Genomic DNA, 18174 nt, shown 5'->3' with positions numbered 1-18174 from the left:
CCATCATTACCTAGAAATCCATGCCATCCACCCTAATACCATTCAATCCCTCCCAATCCACCCGGCCAAACGGGCCCTAAGAGACACTGTCAACACATGTGCGCTTGTAATAACGAGTATCAACCGGTTGCAACCGGTGTACAACGTTAGAGGATGGATGAGAACGGATGGGTAAAAACGTTGAGGAATTTTATGGTAAAACGAAATAGGAATTTTCTAATAAATTTCCCTTTATTATTTTAAGTGATATTTCCACCCATCCCAACACTCTCCGGTTATAAAAAGGGGTAGAACGTTGGAAATATCACTTCCAACTCTGAGTATTCAAAAGTTTCCTATTTGTTATTGAAGTCATGGTGAGTGCATCCCATCTTGCTGCTGTTGCCAAGAGGTATGTAGCCCTTTCAACTCCCAGACCTACTTTAATATAAAAGGATTGTGGATTTTTTATTTTTATTTTCCTTTTATGCTTCTTTACATGTTATCCGCATGCAAAGAAGCAGGGTGAGAAGCCCAACAACTTAAACGTTGTTCTTTTTGTAAAAAAAAAAAATAATAATTTTTTTTAATTATTATTATTATTATTATTATTTTGTGTGTGTGTGGGGCCATCCGAGGAGAGTCGGATTCAGTTGGACCGATCTGGTTCAACATCTTCTTGATGCTTGTTGGGATTAGAGATCTTGTACATTCAAGTTTTTAGGTGGTATGATTGAGATCTATGGTTAATGATCCAGATTATTTGTTTGTTGGACACACCAAGGATGGACCGCAACAGCTTCTCAAATTGGACGATTTTAACCTCCAATTAGCTACAAAAATTTTGAGTTAATTATGAAAAACTGTCTCTCCTTGGAAATACGCCGGCTTTTAAAATATTTAAAAGTAATATGCATAACGAAGATGAACAGGAAAAAAATGTCCTTACGGGCTAGAAAAGTTGGTTCTAAGAGTCCAGCCGTTTTTCATGATTCTACCCATTAATGGAGGTGGGCGTTCGGAAGAGTCCATGGAACTACTTTCATGTATGTCTGATTCAAGCTGTTCATTTTGCCATCTAATTTTCAGCCATGAGCCCAAATATGAGGGGATCTGAATTGTAGGTGAGCCCTGGGAATGTTTCAGCCCAAATATGAGGGGATCTGAATGGTAGGTGAGCCCTGGGAATGTTTCAACGTATGCAACCTTTGGACCATAAATTAATGAATATGCCTAGTGTGGTCCACTTGAGCATTGAATCTACCACATTCCTAGGGTCATGCCCTAAAATGATTTGGAAAAATGGACGGATAGCATGAATTTTTCACAAATACCAAGATAGACCCACCTAGCTTCTAACCTAAGGATGGGGAACTGACATGCTAGGAGGTGACATTATAAGACTCCATTAGGTGGGCCACACATGATCATTGGTTTAGATTTGACCGTTGGATTATGCAGAATGAGTGAGTCAGCGAACCCCACTGCAGTTGTACTCATAACATATAGGTATGAGGCAAAACTTATGGTGGAGAAGTGCGATGGGTAAGCCAGGTATCAAAACTTATGGTGGAGAAGTGCGATGGGTAAGCTTTTCTATCCTTCTTTCCTATATATACATGTTTTGGTCTCATCATCCACATATGAGAAAAAACCTTAATCCTATTTAAGGTTTTCCTAAAAGTGTAAGATATAGAAGACCAAGATCCCTTCTGGGCAAAATCTTGGCGACGGGAATGTTTTCCAATTAAGTACACCTTTAATATTAAAGTTTTAAATATCCACTATTATTGCATAGATGATTATTTAACTCCACAATATTAGGATTATAGTTGTATTAGAAACACTTATGCATTAGTTTTGGTGGATTTTTTATATATATTGTTTATATCAGGGTAACACATAATTCAAATTTCCTTGGGACCCATTGAGGACCGTCTACCTAGCTGAATCTGGAATTCAGTTTTGAGCCTTCGTATATAGGGCTATTGTGGCCATGATCGGAACCCACCATGTTTGCCATAGTTGTAGATTGCACAGCCATTGTCGGTGGCTGTTGGATGGGAGGGAAAACCCCATTGCTGGCCATTGTCTAGGCCCTGTATGGTAGACTCGATCCAACCAAATTGTCGGTTTTTCAGCATATAAATCGGCAAGCCATATGTTGTCATTATCTCATCTCCGGTAGCGATGCAATTCAGTTCAGATTGCACCGGTGCTGGCAGCCATAGCGCCTTTCAGACGATCTCAAACCTCATCCCAGCCATGATTCCGGCAGTCTTGTCCATGAGTGTTAGCAGTCAGGATCGAGACTCTACCTCTGATCGGCAGTAGGCCTTGATTCCCGCAATACAGGTTCCAATTAAAAAAAAATAATCAAACTCGACCGAGATCAACAGGAGCCATTACTGAGAATGGATGGTTGGGGACCAAACTGAGCGAGCGGATATGTATCCTCTGCCTTTCTTCTTCGTTTCGATCATCGGTAGCCATGGCTTCTCATCGCACCTACTGTTTTCCTAGTGTTGCCGTTAGCGCTGCAGTTTGCATTGGGGAAGATGACGGTTGCCCGAAAGACGTCGGTGCTCTAGTCCAGCTGTGGTGAGAGCTAATTGTAGCTAGGGTTTCAGCGGTGTGAAATATGAGAGGGAGCGGTGATGATGGGCCTTTTGCCATCGTCTTCTCCAGCAGTGGCTAGGGCGGTGGCTGCGCATGTGTGGCTAGGGTTTCCTTCACTCGACAGTGCAAGGAGAGTGGCAGCTAGGGTTTTAGCCGCAAGTAGAAGTTGGGTGTTGTATGGTTTGGACAAGATAGGTAGTCTTGGTATTTTGGGTGGAATGGTCCGTTTGTTTGGGCTCCTATAGTGGACTGTCTATTAGGTCCAGCGCCCATAATCCCTTTAGAGCATGTTTCCAGCAGCTATGGGCCTGGTTTGGGCTCATTTAGGAAGATATTAGGCCCTACTTTGTTCACAACCCCAAGTGCAGGGCTGCACTATCGTAATAACTCGGTAAGACCAAGATCGTATCCACAGGGACTTACCTTGTATGTGTTCTAAAATAGACTAGAAATATAACTAGAATAAGAATTTAAACTAAAATCTGAAATAAGAGAGATCAATAGTGAATAAATTATCAATAATAAAAGGGAAACTGGAGCACCTATAAGAATCCACTTGTTGCTATTGAGATGCTACCTCACTTGATTCAATTAACACAACTGGAATCGGAGCCCCATCCTATCTAGTTGGATAATGGAGCAGTTAAAACAAAATCTAAACTTGTCAGTGGATTAGTTCTCTCATGAAGCACCAATGTGATGATCGCGAGAAATTCAACCATCTACCGTGCCCAGGAGACGATGGTAATCATGAATTTTACAGATCTCACAATTCGAAACAGGTAAGAAGATATTAAAAGTATTCTAAGCATCTACTGTAATTGGAGTCACAATAAATCACAAAAAACTGAAAATATTCCTTTATTCAAACTAAGAATCAATGGAAGTTGAATATAAACGTGAATCAAAGTAAGATAACATCTAAATAAACTACGAGCTTCACCTCTTAGATCTAGCTAAGAGATTAGCTAATCACAGACATGATTGAAACTAAAACTCTTAAATAAAACATGAAAAAGTAACTAGAATGAAGGATTCGGAAAAGATGGAAGACTCCTCGAAGTTCTCCAGCACCTTGGCCTCTTCCATCAACCCTAATTCGTGCCTTGAAACAACTAAAGGTCCCCTATTTAGAAGAATTTTTCGAACCGACTTTGAAAATGCCTCAAGTTATGTAGTCGAGTTCTGCTTCGATCGCACCAAACCTGGTTTTGGTTGGACCAAAGTGGAATTCAAATTGTAACCGATTCTCTGCCTTCCTTAGTCTTTCGACTTTGGTCATACCGAATTTTCCTTCGGTCGGACCAAATTATCTCCTTTCAACGCTGGAGCTTTTTGTCCACTTTTGGTCACACCCGAGCTACCTTCGGTCGCACCAAACCTGGTTTCGGGTGAACCGAATTAACTTTTAGTCGAACTAAATTAACTCTGAAAATCAATGTTGGTCACTGGACTATTTTGTGCGTATTCGTTCTGTAACACCCCGAAATTTTCAATACCCGAGTATTGAAAGTTCTCGAGTGTTACTATGAAATTTAACTTATTATGTACATGTGTACGATACCAATCTAGCTATCCTAACCTTACATCTATTCTTCAAAATGAATAGGACCGTTGGGAATAATCTTCATTCATAGATCAAGCTATCTGACCGTTGATTTTGAGATAGGATCATTATATACCTAAGTATTCTTACTTTTCCATCATAACCAACCGTTTAGTCAATTATTCACCACTAGGTAAAGATATTTGACCGTCCACTTTGAGCTTGGACCACTTGATCATAATAAACTAGCTACTTGATCTCAGCATCCACTCATATACATATTAAATCGAGATTCTGATCCGTTCATCTTATTTACCACCTATGAATATGTTTAACACATCATCAAAACTATAATATGAGGAACTTATACATGTATAAGTCACCTGAATCTAATGGTATACATGTTCTACTTTTTGATCACTCCAAAAACTCGCTTGTGATCATCCGTTTACAAACTAACCTTACACCCATTTACATAAATAATCAGAGTACAAACTTTCAAGTTTTTCTATTTTTAACATGTCATCTGACTATTCAATATGTTGATTGATATATGTATATTCCCTTAATTAATTTGGTGAATAACTCCTTATTTATAATGATTTAGATATAAGTTTTTTTGTAAGAATTACTTAGAAACGTGCCTACAACCATGTAAAACCATTAGATTTTTCAAAAATCTCATATCAGTAATAATTACGAAAATGCCATTATCCTAGACCCATTAATTCTAAATCATATGGTTCCCATAATCCGTTTGACGTGAAATTTTATGTCATGCCTATGTATCATAAATTAACCATACATGTCAAATTTTGGCCCTTAGATCATTGTAAAAGTGACCCAATTGATAAATCAATCCCTTAACTGTTGATTTTGGTGTCCATCGAGTGAAGAAACTTCGTGGATAGTTGTACTAGGATATTTCCCTTCATATGAACGACTTGGATTACCCATCATATAGACTAAGTGTGAAATATGAAAACCCCACTTTGGTAGGCTTTTCCTTAGGCGCAAAGTTACTATGTCAAGGCCTACCAACTCCTTATAAATTTGGATCTTTTTATTTAACCACTTCCTTCCATCCATCGCAACTTAATTTTGAACCACACTCTGGTCTCATATGATTACGAGGTTATACAAAATTTAAGCCCCGATTTATAATCTTACAATATTGAAGGTTGAAGCCAGTTCCTTCCTTTTAGTACAAAAGGTGAAATTTTATATTTAGGTTTTTTCTACCATCGATCAACTACCAAATTTTGTCCAACCGTTTGTCTATCCTTCCTACACATTTCTTCCAAAATTGGGCCCTAATCATTAAGTGTGGACTGTTAATTGAAATCAAGTTTGTTTTGGCACCCGTTAGGAGAATTTTCAAGATAAGCCAATATAAATTTTGAATCGTCAAGAAAATTATGTACACCGACTTTATTCAATGATCTTGACACAATGGGTGAATTATATTTAAAGAAAAATCATCAGAAAAGGAAAACTTGGAGAAACTCAATCCAATTGGGATGTGAAACACACCCCTCTCACACGCCCACTCCTTTTAAAAAGGGGTGTTTGTTCCCCTCTCCATTCACACGCCCAATCTCCCAACGCTTAAGGAGAAAGAGAGAAAGAGAAAGAGAAAGGGAAAGAAAAAGAAAAAGAATGAAAGAGAAAGAGAAAAAGAGAATGAGAGAGAATGAGAAGGAGAAGCCTAGACGCCATCTTCGTTCTCTATATACATGGTATCTCCCTCTTGCTCAAGCAATGTCGTGATTCATATGAAAAAATTTCATGTAGAAGCTTTCCTACATGAATATCTACTTAGGGTTTAGATTTAAAGTTAAGGCGGGAGATTCTTTTAAGCTTGCATTAATTTAAGTTGGTATGATTTATCTTATTCTTTTATATGCTTTCATGTTACTGTGAATCCTCCCTTCAATTATTTAATTTACCATCATCAATTATTTATCGCTTGAAAATTATGGTTAATGTATGATTTTAATTATACGTAATCTTTATGAATGTATGTGAGGCTATGGATAGAAGTCTTGCCCTTGCCCTTTACCAATTTTGTTGAGTTAGTTATTGTTACTCTTCTATTTTGTTGAGTTAATCTTGCTACTCTTCTCTTTTGTTGAGTTACCCATTGCTACTCTTTTCTTTTGTTGAGTTAGTCATTGCTACTCTCCTCTTTTATTGAGTTAGCCTATCGCTACTCTTATCTTTTGTTGAGTTAGCTTATTGTTGCTCTTCTCCTTTATTATGTTAGTCTTGTGCTACCTCCCCCTATGGTTTGGGCATGTGTCTTGGAATTTCAAAACTCCCATGGTTCAGTTTATTTTCCCTTTGGTGCAAGTGATGTTTTAGAGGTCTTACAACTAGTGATTCAAATATTTTATTGTGAACGTAATGCATTACGGGTAGCGGCCATCTGGGTCGGTCGGTACGTAATTTCATGGGTTTAGATAGTGATGAATAAATCGATGTAAGTAATTCGCAATGCGTGTTACATCATTTTCAGGATTGGATGTCGCAAATAGTCACTCCATGAATGTCACATAATTCATCTGACTCATGATTTTTGCTGCCTCGAGGTGATCACGTAAATCCACAGTAGTGTTGGACACGCCAGGGAATCTCTGCAGTTATGGGATGTGGGGCAAGTTGGATTTTCTATAAATTATATTCCACATTATGATGATCACTACGTATGATGAGCCGCACACACTTTGTTAGGTATGCATTCATATACATATTGGTTGCGCATATTGATACCTATCGTAGTGGGAAAGTACGAGACGTGTCAGAACCCTTACATTACATTTATGAATCTCTTGAATATGTACTTTTAGAAGAATTTCCCGAACCGACTTTGAAAATGCCTCAATTTATGCAGTCAAGTTTTGTTTCGGTCATACCAAACCCAGTTTCGGTTGGACCAAAGTGGAATTCAAATTGTAACTGGATTCTTTGCCTTCTTTAGTCGTTCGACTTCCGTCATACCGAACTTTCCTTTGGTCAGACCGAATTATCTCCATTCAGCGTTGGAGCTTTTTGTCCACTTTTGGTCGCACTCGAGCTGCCTTTGGTCGCACCAAACCTGGTTTCGGTCGAATCGAATTAGCTCTGAAAATCAGTGTTGGTCATTAGACTATTTTGTGCACTTTTGTTCTGTAACACCTCAAAATTTTCAATGCCCAAATATTGAAAGCTCTCGAGTGTTACCATGAAATTTAACGTACATGTGTATGATACTAATCTAGCTATCTTAACCTTACATCCATTCTCCAACTTGAATATGACTATTAGAAATAATCTCCATTCATAGATCAAGCCATCTGACCGTTGATTTTGAGATAAGATCATCATACACCCAAGTATTCCCACTTTTCTATCACAACCAACTGTTTAGTCAACTATTCACAACTAGGTAAAGATATATGACCGTCCACTCTGAGTTTAGACCACTTGATCATAGTAAACTAGCTACTTGATCTCAACATCCACTTGTATACATACCAAATCGAGATTCGGATCTGTTCATCTTATTCACCACTTATGAATATACTTAACCCACCATCAAAACTACAATCTGAGAAACTTATACATGTGAACAAATCACTTGAATTTAATGGTATACTAGCTCAACTGGCAGATTGAGTGGAGATACTTCGTTTCAACACTTGAGGTCTTGGTATCGATCCCTAGCGAGGGTGGCTAACATGGAATGTGTGTGCTGACATTGGTGTGCTCTCACAGTAAAAAAAAAAGAAGGAATCTAACGGTATACATGTTCTACCTCTTAATCACTCTAAAAACTCACTTGTGATCATCCGTTTACAAAATTGGCCGTACACCCACTTACATACATGATCATAATACAAACTATCAAGTTTTTCTATTTTTAACATGTCATTTGACTATCTATTATGTTGATTGATATATGTACATTCCCTTAATTAGTTTAGTGAATAATTCCTTATTCATAATGATTTAGATATAAGTTCTTTTGTAAGAATTACTTAGAAACATTCTTACAACCATGTAAAACCATTAGATTTCTCAAAACTCTCATATCAGCAATAATTACGAAAATGCCATAAACCTAGACCCCTGAATTATAAATCATATGGTTCCCACAATCCATTTGACGTGAAATTTTATGTCATGCCTATGTATTATAAATTAACCATACATGTCAAATTCCGACCCTTAGATCATTGTAAAAATGACCCAATTGACAAATCAGTCCCTTAACCATTGATTTTGGTGTCTATCGAGTGAAGAAACCTCGTGGGTAGTCGTACTAGGATATTTTCCTTCATATGAACGACTTGGATTACCCATCATATAGGCTAAGTGTGAAATATGAAAACTCCACTTTAGTAGGCTTTTTGTTAGGTGCAAAGTTATCCTGTCAATGCCTACCAACTCCTTATAAATTCGGATCTTTCGATTTAACATCTTCCTTCCGTCCATCACAACTCAATTTTGAAACACACTCTGATCTCATATGACTATGAGGTTATACAAAATTTAAGCCCTAATTTATGATCTTACAATGTTGAAGGTTGAAGCCAGTTCCTTCATTTTGATATAAAATGTGAAATTTTATATTTAGGTTTTTTCTACTATCAATCAACCACCAAATTTTGTCCAACTATTTGCCTATCCTTACTACACATTTCTTCCAAAATTGGGCCTTGATCATTAAGTATGGACTATTAATTGAGATCAAGTTTGTTTTGGCACCTGTTAGGAAAATTTTTAAGATTAGCTGATATAAATTTTGGATCGTCAAGAAAATTATGTACACCGGCTTTATTCAACGACCCTGACATAATGAATGAATTATATTTTAAAAAAATATCATCAAAAAAGGAAAACTTGGAGAAACTCGATCCAAGTGGGATATGAAACACACCCCTCTCACACGCCCACTCCTTTTAAAAAGGGGTGTTTGTTCTCCTCTCCACTCACACACCCAATCTCCCAACGCCCAAGGAGAGAAAGAGAGAGAGAGAGAGAGAGAGAGAGAGAGAGAGAGAGAGAGAGAAATAAAAAGGGAAAAAAAAGAAAAAGAATGAAAGAGAAAGAGAGAGAAAGAGAAGGAAAAGCTTAGACGTCATCTTCCTTCTCCATATGCATGGTATCTCCCTCTTGCTCAAGAAATGTCGTGATTCATATGAAAATTTTTTATGTAGAAGCTTTCCTACATAGATATCTACTTAGAGTTTATATCTAAATCTAAGGTGAGAGATTCCTTTAAGCTTACATTAATTCAAGTTGGTGTGATTTATCTTGTTCTTTTATGTGCTTCCATGTTACTATGAATCCTCTCTGCAATTATTTGATTTACCATCATCAATTATTTATCACTTGAAAATCATGGTTAAGGTATAACTTTAATTATACGTAATCTTTATGAATTTATGTGAGGCTATGGATACAAGTCTTGCCCTTGCCCTTTACCAATTTTGTTGAGTTAGCCATTGTTACTCTTCTATTTTGTTGAGTTAGTCATTGTTACTCTTCTCTTTTGTTGAGTTACCCATTGTTACTCTTCTCTTTTACTGAGTTAGCCATTGCTACTCTCCTCTTTTATTGAGTTAGCCTATCGTTACTCTTATCTTTTGTTGAGTTAGCTTATTGTTGCTCTTCTCTTTTATTATGTTAGCTTTGTGCTACCTCCTTTTATGATTTGAGTACATATCCAAAACTCTCATGGTTCAGTTTATTTTTCCTTTGGTGCAAGTGATGCGTTAGAGGTCTCACAACTAGTGATTGAAATATTTTATCGTGGACGTAATGTATTACGAGTAACGGCCCTCTTGGTCGGCACATAATTTCATAGGTTTGGGTAGTGGCGCACAAATCGATGCAAGTAATTCACAATGCGTGTTACATCACTTGCGGGATTAGATGTCGCAAATAGGCGCTCCATAAACAAATCCTGTCATATAATTCATCCGACTAATGTGTTGTGCTGCCTCGAGGTGTTCACTTAAATCCATGGTAGCGTTGGACACGCCGGCGAATCTCCGTAGTTATAGGATGCGAGGCAAGTCGGGTTTTCTATAAATTATATTCCACATTATGATGATCACTATGTATGATGAGCCACACACACTTTGCTAGGCATGCATTCATATACATATTGGTTGCGCATATTGATACCTCTCGTAGTGGTGGAGTATGAAACGTATCAGAACCCTTACATTACTTTGATGAATCTCTTAAATTATTGTTAATCTTAAAGGATAATCATCACTATGAGTAAGGCATTGACCCTCTCCACCCATATAAATGATGTAAGTGATGTATAGATTGAAGACTTATAGGATCATCTGCTTATAGAAAATTATATTAAATGAATAAGAAGATAGTTTTATAATTTAGTTTTATATTTTCGCTGCAAACTCGATAATGTAACAAGCTCCCATTGAGAGGGAATTTCTTAATTTGTTAAATTCTTTTACTCAAATGAAATAATAAATACTGTCAAATTTATTCTTGTGAATGGTTACCTTCATAAATGTAACTGGATGTGATCTAATTAAAAAAAACAATATGGTACAATTTTTAAAGCATCCAATTTATACATTATTAACACTAGGAATTCTCGAGCGCGATTTTTAAAGCATCTAATTTATACATTATTAACACTAGGAATTCTCGAGCACAAGTATGTACTCGGGCCACGAAAATTCGAGATGTTACATGTTCGCACTGAACTTGGGTTCGATCGCACCAAAGATCGACCTGAACAATCTGTTGCTTCTGCATTTTTTTCAGCCTTTTCTCCCTCCTTTACACTTGGTTTTAACGGATCTTTAGCATGTAAATTCTTCATCCTTGACCTTCAAATCTCCAAGCCTCACTTTCGTAATATTTTGAGCTAATATTCACCGCTTTTAACGTCCTTTTCTCTAAAGCTCTCGAAATCACCTCGTAAGAGAAAACAAGTAAAAATGGATCAATTAAGCACTATCATGTTCATAAAACTAAGGAATAATTAGGTAAAAATATGTAATATTTCACACTCAACACACCCCCAACTAGTATTTTACTAGTCCTGAGCAAAACATGCGAAGACAAATTCTCAAAAATCTCAATTTCCAACCCTCCCTTAGATAATAATTTTTCTGTGCAAGCCTATACATGTGAGTGGTATAAGAAGTTACGAAAATAAAATATGGCTAATCCAGATCCTAATATCCTCAGCAATCAAATGAATTAAATTCTCATTCATCACTTAGCAAATAGAATAAGTTCAAACATCAAGTTTATGGTGTGTTTAGTGAACTCTAACTTACAATTCCATGAATTCATTTTTCCTTTCATAATGTTAGCCATGTTCGTTACCTTAAAGTGGACAATTCAACATAAATACCGATTTCGATCTTATCTTCCATTTCACTTATTTTCCAGCTTTTCATTTTATATTAATAGCTTTCATCTCTTTTCATTCTTTTATTGAATTTTTCATTTAAAACACATCCAGTAGGTGGTCATGATTTTACTATTTTATAGCTGGTTTGTTCTTCTTTTAACACTTTTAGGTAGATAATGATCTCTAAACTTGGTTCCTAATCACTTTGAAGTAATTATTATGTTACCATTTAGAAAGTAAACAATTTCACAATATATAAATTAGATGTGTATTGTGAGCAAGGTGTCCCGTATCGGTATCGGTTGGCATAATGGTGACCTCCAAAATCGATACGGATACGAGGGCGTAACGGTGATACGGGGGCGTAACGGCCCGTAACGGCGCAAAAAAAAAATTTTGCCAAAAAAATATGAAAAAATATAGATTAAATCCAGAATATTCTAAGCATTCCAAATATACATTCATTTATAAATTGGAACATGTTTATGGTGGTATAACGGTCCACTCTTTGGTGAGAAGTTGTATCGGACTGTCTGATGAATTTATGAACCAGATAACCTGAATTTGACTACAAAATTCATATCTTTAATTTTCTAACTATCTACTATCAATGATAGATATATTAAAATGAATGTAATATGAAAATATCTTACATTTAGGTGTTTGCAATTATTTTTGAGGGCCAAAATTCATGCGTAAATAGAAAAAAATATATAAAAAAATATAAAATGGCACCCCAAATATGTAAAATGAACATTAACATATTCTACTATGATTAACACATCATATGGCATCATTAAAACAGCAAAAGAATCATTAAAAAATGATTTTTTGAATTTTCAAAAAAAGAGCCGAAATAAATACGTAAATAGAAAAAAATATATAAAATATATAAAATGGCACCCCAAATATGTAAAATGCACATTAATATGTTCTACTATGATTAACACATCATATGACATCATTAAAACAGCAAAAGAATCATTAAAAAATGATTTTTCAAATTTTCAAAAAAAGGGCCGAAATAAATGCGTAAATAGAAAAAAATAAAAATATATATATATATAAAATGGCACCCCAAATCTGTAAAATGCACATTAACATGTTCTACTATGATTAACACATCATATGACATCATTAAAACAGCAAAAGAATCATTAAAAAATGATTTTTCGAATTTTCAAAAAAAGGGCCAAAATAAATGTGTAAATAGAAAAAATTATATAAAATATATAAAATGGCACCCCAAATCTGTAAAGTGTAAATTAACATGTTCTACTATGATTAACACATCATATGGCATCATTAAAACAGCAAAAGAACCATTAAAAAATGATTTTCCAAATTTTCAAAAAAAGGGCCAAAATAAATGCATAAATAGAAAAAAATACTAAAAAAATATAAAATGGCACCCAAAATCTGTAAAATGCACATTAACATGTTCTACTATGATTAACACATCAAATGGCATGATTAAAACAGCAAAACAACCATTAAAAATTGATTTTTCGAATTTTAAAAAAAGGGGCCAAAATTCATGTGTAAATAGAAAAAAATATAAAAAAATTATTAAATGGCACCCCAAATCTGTAAAATGCACATTAACATGTTCTACTATGATTAACATATCATATGACATGACTAAAATAACAAAATATATTAAAAAAAGTATAAATACTTATTTTTAACGAATTTCTGAAAAACGGCCCACCGAGCTTTGATTCAAAAAAATATGAATATAATGTGTTTTTATCTCAGATACCTAGCCAAAATTGGTCAAAATTAGTAGTAGAAGGAGTGAGAAACAGTTTGGAAGCAAAAGGTTTCAAAAAAACAGCAAAAATAGAGCTTAAAATGGAAAAAAAAAAGTTATCGTTACGGCCGTTACACCCCGTAACGTGCCCGTATCGGCCGATACGGGTACAAAATCGGGTAACGGCCGATACAACCCCAAAACGAGTAACGGTTCCCACCGTTACCATTACGTATCGGCCGTTACAGCCAATACATAACCGTTTTGGCACACCTTAATTGTGAGCTAGACTCAATTAATGTTTAAAATCTTATATCGATCAACTAATTAAGAGAACATAGTCAAAAGTGTACTAAATAATTAAGTATTAGATTCCCAAAGTTGTGTTTCATATTTTATTATATTACTCAACATGCATTCAAATCACACAAAAATTCACTTTCCAAGAGCCTCTAAAAAAAAAAATGAAAAATTTGCTCGCTTAGAAAAATATTGATTATATCCATCTAATCTCACCCTCAACCTAAAATTTACATTGTCCTTAATGTAAGAAATGCGCAATAATATCAACATTAGACAAAGATAAGAAAGGAAGAATTAGTTAGAAAGGTAGTACCTGAGAAGGTAGAATGCGGCGATATTCAAAGATTTTGCTATATAAGGGGTAAACAATGATAAGCATGAATAACTAAAGTAGAATCCATTTAACCTAATCCTACAAAAGCAATAAACCTAACTACACCTCCATCAGAGTAAGAGATCAATCCTGATACACAGGATCAGTCAGAGGGATGGACATATCCTCTGAATCAAATTTCTCAACAAATGGCTTGAGACGATAACCGTTCACTTTGAAGATGTTGTCATTCATTGGATTCTCAATCTTGACGGCCCGATGAGAATAAACAGTTTTAATAATAAAAGGGCATGTCCAACAAGATCGAAACTTACCCAGAAAAAGGTGTAATCGGGAATTGTACAAAAGGACTTTTTGACCTGTTCTAAATAATTTCAGAATATTGTTCCGGATATGGAACACCTTCATTCTATCCTTGTAAATTCTTGAGTTTTTGCACGCATCATTTCAGATTTCTTCAAGTTCATACAATTGAAGTTTACGCAGCGAGCCAGTTTTTTCTAAATTGAAGTTCAAATTTTTAATCACTCGGTAGGCCTTATGTTCCAACTCTACAGGCAAGTAGAAAGTCTTCTCATAAACAAGTTTAAAGAGAGACATTCCAATGGGGTCTTGTACGATATAGGTAAGCTCATAAAGTATCGGTCAATCGAATTGACCAATCTTTACGATCAAGGTTCACCGTTTTTTTTTTTTTCAAAATTTGTTTTATTTCCTTATTGAAAATTTTAGCTTGACTGCTTGTTTATGGGTGATAGGGGTGCTCACCTTGTGTGAAATGTCATATTTTTTCATTAAGTTTTCGAATGGCCTATTGTAAAAATATGACCCACCATCACTTATGATGACTCGAGGTGTTCCAAACCGAGAAAGGATGTTTTTTTTTAAGAATTGAATGACCGTTTGATGATCATTGTTCCGGCACGGAATCGCCTCGACCCACTTGGTGACATAGTCTACTGCTAACAAGATATAAGTGTTTTCAAATGATTGGGGAAATGGCCCCACGAAATCAATGCCCCAACAATCAAATGCTTCAATAATTGGAATGGGTTTCAATGGAATCATGTTTCGTTGGGACAATCCTTCCAATTTTTAACAATGCTCATAAGCTTCGTAAAACTCATAAGTATCTCTAAACATTGTGGGCCAGTAAAAGCCGCACTGCATAATTTTGGTCATGGTATTTTTGGAAGAAAAGTGACCACCACAAACCTAAGAGTGACAAAAGAAGATAACGCACTGATGTTAGTTGTCGAGTACACATCTCCTTAGAATTTGATTCGGACAATATTTAAAAAGATACGGATCATCCCAGATAAAATTAAAATTTACTTTTGACCGTCGATCTGATGGAATCTCGCAAATTTGGCGTGGGAAACCTCGTGTAGCGGGTTGTTGGCTAAAGTAGCTTCTCCTACCCCAAAATCATATATTATACATCAATAACTTATTCCGATTTGCAAGATACGCCTGCATTAGTGTTCCCACAGTCCTAATCACTTCCACCTTCGATCATGCTTTCTCTTGTCCATCTTGACCATGAAATTGTCCGCAACCCACTCTACATCAAAGAGCACTTGAATCACACGTTGATACAATTCTCATGTGTACAACTGCCGCTCCTCACTCTATAATTCCGTGCATCTAAAATCAGGCAAATATGATCATTTGACACACCTATAATTTTATTCATCTTAATCAATCATTTCTTTTGGATAGTGCATGCATGAAAATCATGCAAGTACGCTCTTTAGATATGGCGGGGAGAGTTTTGCACCAAAACTGGTTGTGACTCACCAACTATACACATGGCGTGGTTTTCCAGAGCTCAAAGACCATCCAAATAGCTGACCCAATTGTAGATACAGCATAACCTAAAAATTGCTCTCGCAGATGATAATGGTTGTCTGATTATTTATTTATTTTTTTCTCCCTTCGAATTCCGACCATTCACTGCTTTGCATTTACCCATCCATTTGATAGCCATTTAGCCATTAAATAGACGGTTAGGATTGCTTGATCAGTGTAATTTTAGTGATATTCTCTATCCAAAATGAACCCACAATTTGGATTGTCTGAGTAGTTCATCAATATCACTTGTGATGAGATTGAGTCACCATATTTTAAAAACTGTGATAAATTAATATAAGAGTGTAGCATGATAACAAATCATTTCCTTCATGCATGTAGATTTTGCATTTACTTCTATATGGAAAGGACGTAAAATCTATATACATGGAATGGAATAATTGGCTATCATAGTCGATCGCACACGTTCTTTGTTCATGTGTTGCCGACAAGCTTAGTAGATTTATTTATTTATTCGGTAAGCATCATGGAAACTTTGTTTTCGCATCCAAAGTTGTAATGTTTCGTAGCAATGTTTAAACATTTGGAAACTCGATTCACTCCAGAGTGCATCGATGATTCAGGTGAGCCAACTTGAAAGTCATTACCCATATAAGAATATACAAGTAATTGGTAAGAACGGTGGAGAGCACATGATCCTCCATCTGATTTTATTATTACGACCTAGAACAGCATGTACCACAATTTAGTTTGTTTAATTTGAGTTAATGTATACCAGAATTGATTCACACAAATTTCCCACTGTATAAAGTCAATTGGTAGGAAAGTAGTATTGGGACTCGTGGAAACACAGAGCATAATCAAACAAGGCAATCATAATCACAAAAACAAAATCCAACAGAGAACAATCCGAATTTACGTTGAAAAATTCTTTCCAGAAAAAACTACATAAAGCAAGAATGCACAATGAAAAACCAAATTACAAGAGGTGAAATCTTACCAATCAATGCCCCAAGAGAAAACCCCAACCTTTTCTTCTCTCCAAAACCGTCTCAAACCCTTAAGCACGACTTGCATTAACCTTAATCCCAATTAAACCTTCTTATTTAAGAAAAAATGGAAATAGAAATAATTCACACAAAAACATGTAAACTACGTAACACGTTGACCGGTCAAAATCCTTCAACCTGTCAAGTTGACCTATCGACCAACATTTTTAACCTATCAAAGACACGAAAAATTGTCTAGAGAATTTTGCCTACAAATTGATTTAATTCGATATCTTTTGATTGGTTGACCAGGTTGTCAACTGATTGAAAGCCCATATTTCATTACAAATTTGAGGCATCTAATTTTCAACAATCTCCACCATGACTCTAATTTTCGTGCTGCAACAGCCACGCTCAAACCTCCATCTCCACTTTGTCTCCATCATAGCTCCATAATCATCACTTCTCATGCACACTCTGTCTTCGGTCAATCTTTGCCAGATCAAGAGAAGTCGCACAAAAGTTGAACATTTCTACAGAAATCACCTTCATAAGCAAGTCAATCGGATTCACGCTTGTATATATCTTCTCGAGCATCACAACACCTTCCTCTAGCACCTGTTGGATAAAACAATGACGCATATCAATATGTTTAGTTCTAAAATGGTAAACAGAGTTCTGTGCCATATTGATCATGCTTTCGATGTCACAATTAATTGGCAGGCCTCCTGCTAAAGCCCCAATTGTTTTATCATTCTCATCAACCAAGCCACTTTCCTTGAATGCTTCCATCATGGCTACATACTCAGCTTTAGTTATGGACATATCCACCATAGACTAAAGCTTCGACATCCAACTAATCGCTCTACCTGCTAACACAAACGAGTAACCGAAAGTCTAATCTGAATCCACATATCCTACTAGCTTGTTCTCTAATTTTTTAAATGTCAAGACGTAGTCTTGTGTACCTTCAATATATCGAAGTAGCCATTTTGTAACATATAGAAAATTCGGCACCCGAGTACATAGACTCTGATCCCGAGTTTTCGGGTGTTAACTTAGTAAAATGCACGTGTGACCTCATTCATATTCACACTTATTTTACACACGAGCAATTAGAGTAGCGTAATTTAAATTAGTGAATCCAAGGCGAGGTAGAGATAACAAAAATAAATAAATATGGGGTTGGTAGTAAAAATACAATTAAAATATGGTGTCCACCCAAATGGGGATTATACAAGCCACAATATACATAATTCGCGGTTTGTCGGCCAACCCGACTACCCAGGTAGTCCCGGTCAGTTAATCGCACTAATAAATTGACTATCGCGACTATAGGGAGGAATATAAACAGTAAATCAAAAAATTTTACATTATAGTGCATTTCATCAAACATGCAAGTGGCATTACACTAAGATAACAATTCATGAAAAGTAAGCGGCCATATAA

General features: G+C 35.8%; 1 protein-coding gene across 1 annotated transcript in view; it reads left to right on the top strand.

Moving 5' to 3' along the window:
• Window positions 1–244: 244 nt before the first annotated feature.
• LOC131252064 (secoisolariciresinol dehydrogenase-like) overlaps window positions 245–18174 on the top strand; it is a 33870-nt gene continuing 15940 nt past the window's right edge. Inside the window, exon 1 of the mRNA XM_058252989.1 lies at window positions 245–391. Coding sequence (XP_058108972.1) covers window positions 354–391 — 38 coding nt within the window. The 5' untranslated portion in view covers window positions 245–353. The remainder of the gene's footprint in view (window positions 392–18174) is intronic.

This window comes from Magnolia sinica, chromosome 1, assembly GCF_029962835.1.
Source record: "Magnolia sinica isolate HGM2019 chromosome 1, MsV1, whole genome shotgun sequence".
In the NCBI taxonomy this organism is placed as follows: Eukaryota; Viridiplantae; Streptophyta; class Magnoliopsida; order Magnoliales; family Magnoliaceae; genus Magnolia; species Magnolia sinica.
Note: the sequence above shows the minus strand (reverse complement) of the source record. Positions and strands in the feature narration are given on the sequence as shown.